Raw genomic sequence first — 3,959 nt, 5'->3', positions numbered from 1 at the left:
AGACCAGCCTGGTCTACAAGAGCTAGTTCCAGGACAGCTAGGGCTGTTACACAGAGAAACTCTGTCTCGGAAAAAAACAAAAAACAAAAAAAAAAAAGAAAGAAATTATGTGAGTCAGGTAGTCGTGGCACACGCCTATAGTCCCAGCACTCACGCAGAGGCAGGTAGATCTCTGTGAGTTCAAGGCCAGCCTGGGCTATAGTTCCAGGACAGGCACCAAAGCTACACAGAGAATTTTTTTATCTCAAAAAACAAAACAAAAAAAAGGAAGGAAGGGAGGGAGGAAGGGAGGAAGGGGAAAAGGAAAAGGAAATTATGTGAACATGCTTTGGAGAATGAAACTGTTTGAATATGAAAAGTCTCCCATAGTCTGATATGTTAAAGGGTCTAAGTATTGAGCTGGAAAAATGGTCCAGCAGTTAAGATGTTGTCACACAAGGCTGGCAACCTGAGTCCGACCTCAAGAATTCAAGTAGGGGGCTGGAGAGGTAGCCAGCAGTTAAGAGCACTGCCTGCTCTTCCAAAGGTCCTGAGTTTAATTCCCAGCAACAACATGGTAGCTCACAAACATCTGTAATGAGGTCTAGTGCCCTCTTCTGGCCTGTAGGCATACACGCAGACAAAATATTGTATACATTATATATAAAACTGAAGGATTATGAGATTAGTGACAATAAAGTAATCCTTAAGTATTTGTTTAAAAAAAATTCAAGTAAAGGTGGAAAGAGACCTAGGCCACAAGGTTGTATTCTGGCTCCACAGTCTGTGGCAGACTGGCTGGCATGCATGCATAGAGGTGCAGCACACACTAATAAATAAAAAACTTTTAGGTCTGTCAGCTCTTAGGAAGTAATTGGATCATGAGGGCTCTGACCTCATCTGTAGATTAATCCAGAGATGCAGTTAAAATCTGATGGCATTTAGGGAGATGGAAGAAACAAAAGGTAGGGCTAGGAAGTAAGTCACAGAAACAGAGCCCTTGAAAGAGAGCATCTTGTCCCTGGCTCTTTACTGTTTGATGCTCTGGTTACTACCTGCCAGATGAGCACTTTTGCTCCACCACCTGCTTCATCCTGGCCTTGACATTCTGCCTCATAACCTGGACCCAAAAGTAATACAACTAAGTAACCATAGGCTGAAATTTTTGAAACTGTGAACCAAAAGGAATCTCTCCTTCCCTTACTTTGTTTTCTCAGATGTTGCAACTTAGTGGGAAAAAAATAAATGTATCAATGCTCACTTTAATAGTACATATACCGCCTTTAATCCCAGCACTTGGGAGGCAGAGGCAGGCGGATCTCTGTGAGTTCGAGGCCAGCCTGGTCTACAAGAGCTAATTCCAGGACAGGCTCCAAAACCACAGAGAAACCCTGTCTCGAAAAAAAAAAAAAAAAAACATATACTAAAATTGGAATATAGAAATTTTCAATAGGAAAATATGTAATCAATTCCATATATCTTTTTCAAGGCATAACTAATATACTCATAAAAGACTTAAATAACCTAGTAAAAGAAATCCATAATTATATCTCAATTATAAATGTTACAATTCCCAACATCTCCAATCATTGACTTCTAAAAGCAAAAGAACTAGCGATGGCTCCATGAGTTAGAGCAATTCAATACCCAGCACTGATACTGGTCATCTCACTACTACACACCGATACCTCCAGCATCAGGGGGATCTGACATTTATGAACACCTGTACTCACATACACAGATACACATAGATGTGTTTAACTAAATACACAATAAATAATTTTTTAAATAAATGGATAAAACCAGGAGTCGCCCTTCTCTAAGAAAGACAAGGACATAGCCAGGCGATGGCGGCATACAGCTTTAATCCCAGCACTAGGGAGGCAGAGGCAGGTGGCCTGGTCTACAAAACAAGTTCCAGGATAGCCAGGACTGTTACACAGAGAATTAAGAGTATTTTGATATAGAGAATAGGATAAAAAGAAATCTATGCAGGTGACATGATTCTTTGCTCTTATGAAGCTTTTATGACAAGCTTTTTATTTGAGAAATTAAACACTGAAAAGTTGAACAGCCCAGATTCAAAGTTACCAAACAAAGTTATGACTTTTTCAAAAGTATAGTTACCTACCTCGCTCCTCGTGTCAGGAAGTGACTCCTGTGGATGGAGGCAAGTATGTGCTACCTTGATGACATGTTCCAGTTTTTTTGGCTGTTCTTCCACTTTTGCTGCTAGAAACAAGGCTGCTGGAGCCATAGACTTCATAGAAGAAAAAAAAGGTCACACTTGTTATTGATTTCAAGAGGAGCTAAATCTCAAACAATCAAGTCTCTGGCACATGTCATACCTCGCATTTACACTTGCCCTGCACTTTCAAATCAGACAGCAATCCCTCAAAAGGTCAGGTGTGTATGTGAGGAGACTGTAGACGGAAGCTGTTCCCACTGGAAAATCACCATCATGCTTGTTGTTTGCTTGCTTTAGGTGGGTATCTCACTGTAGAGCTCAGGATGGTTTGGAACTCAGTATTTATATTGCCCAAAATAGCCTCTACCTCTTGGATGTTGGGATAATAGGTATGAGACACCATGCCAAGGTTGTTCTTTTTTTTTTTTAATGGTAAATTAAAATCCTTAGACTAAGTAAATCCAGAGACAGAAAGCAGCTTAGTGGCAGAGGCTGCAGGGATAGATATGTGGTGACTGCTAATGACAAAGAATTGATACACAGGTTTTCAGACCAAACACTGGCGATGGTTATCTAACTTTGTGAATATGGGAAGGGGCAGTGAATTAAAGAATTTTAAAAAATTTGAAAGCTCAGCAAATTAAGTGGGGACATACAAGAAATCCAGGTGCCGCACATCTACAACACCAGGGCTGCAGTGCAGTCATGAGTTTTAGAGGTCACCCAGTCTAGCAAAAATGGTCTGTTCCAGGTTCAGTAAGAGAACTTATTTCAAAAAAATAATTGAGAGCAATAGAAAACTGTGTCAACTTCTAGTCTCTGCCCCCTACACACAGGCAAGCACACAAATGTATTTAACACACACTAAATAAAAACGTTTTTGTTGAGTGCGGTAGCCCACACCTGAAATCCCAGCACTCAGGAGGCAGAGGCAGTTAGATCTCTGAGTTCAAAGCTAGCCTGGCCTACATGAGACTGTCTTAAAAAAAAAAAAAAAAAAAAAACAGTCAGGCAGTAGTAGTACACGCCTGTAATCCCAGCTCTAGGTAGGCAGAGGCAGCATCTGTGTTCAAAGCCAGGCTGATCTACAAAGCAAATTCCAGAACAGTCAAGGCTACACAGAGGAACCCTGTCTTAAAAAAAAAAATAAAAAGTAAAAAAGCTACAAAGTATTAAACTCACAAGATAGAAAATATTTAGGAGACAAAAGATAATTCAAGCCAATACGCAAGATCTCAGAGACTAACCATGCATGATTACACAGCAATTGAAACATTGTAATACTTACTTGCAACCCTACTGCTATCCAAATTACAATTTTCTAGACTTAAGCCTGGCAAGCCACAAAGATACTTACTTGCACAACCTTCCTTATCCTTTTACTCTTCTTAAAAGGCTAAAATGGAACTAGTCTAGACATCCACGGACGGATGAATGGACTTAAACAAACAAACAAACAACAACAACAACAAAAACACAGGGCCCTGGGAGTGTACCTCAACTAGCAGACTGATGTCTGATCTGTATAAAGTCCTGGGTTTGATTCCAGTCGACTCTCCTTCATTGTAATTTTCCAGGGATTGAACTCAGGTTGTCAGGTGACCAAAAGCACCTTTCTCAATGTTATCCTCAAAATGGAAACTCTGTATTTCAGTCTCCTTAATACCTAGGCTTACGGGCACATGTACTTAACTCTGAGAAGAATTTTTAGACAAGTTTAGAATATAAATTTTCTTTGAAAAGAAAAGGAAAGAGGAGGGCTGGAGAAATGGCTCAGTGGTTAAGAGCATTG

At 40.1% G+C, this 3,959-nt stretch overlaps 1 protein-coding gene across 1 annotated transcript in view; it reads right to left on the bottom strand.

The window, feature by feature from the left end:
• The window catches only part of Ccnt1 (cyclin T1), a 20,248-nt gene that overhangs the window by 12,043 nt on the left and 4,246 nt on the right, over positions 1-3,959 (bottom strand). Inside the window, exon 3 of the mRNA XM_005353965.3 lies at positions 2,111-2,239. Within this exon, the coding sequence (XP_005354022.1) occupies positions 2,111-2,239 (129 nt within the window). The remainder of the gene's footprint in view (positions 1-2,110; positions 2,240-3,959) is intronic.

The sequence above is a fragment of the Microtus ochrogaster genome, chromosome 15 (assembly GCF_000317375.1).
Source record: "Microtus ochrogaster isolate Prairie Vole_2 chromosome 15, MicOch1.0, whole genome shotgun sequence".
In the NCBI taxonomy this organism is placed as follows: domain Eukaryota; kingdom Metazoa; phylum Chordata; class Mammalia; order Rodentia; family Cricetidae; genus Microtus; species Microtus ochrogaster.
This window is presented reverse-complemented; position numbering and strand designations above follow the sequence as displayed.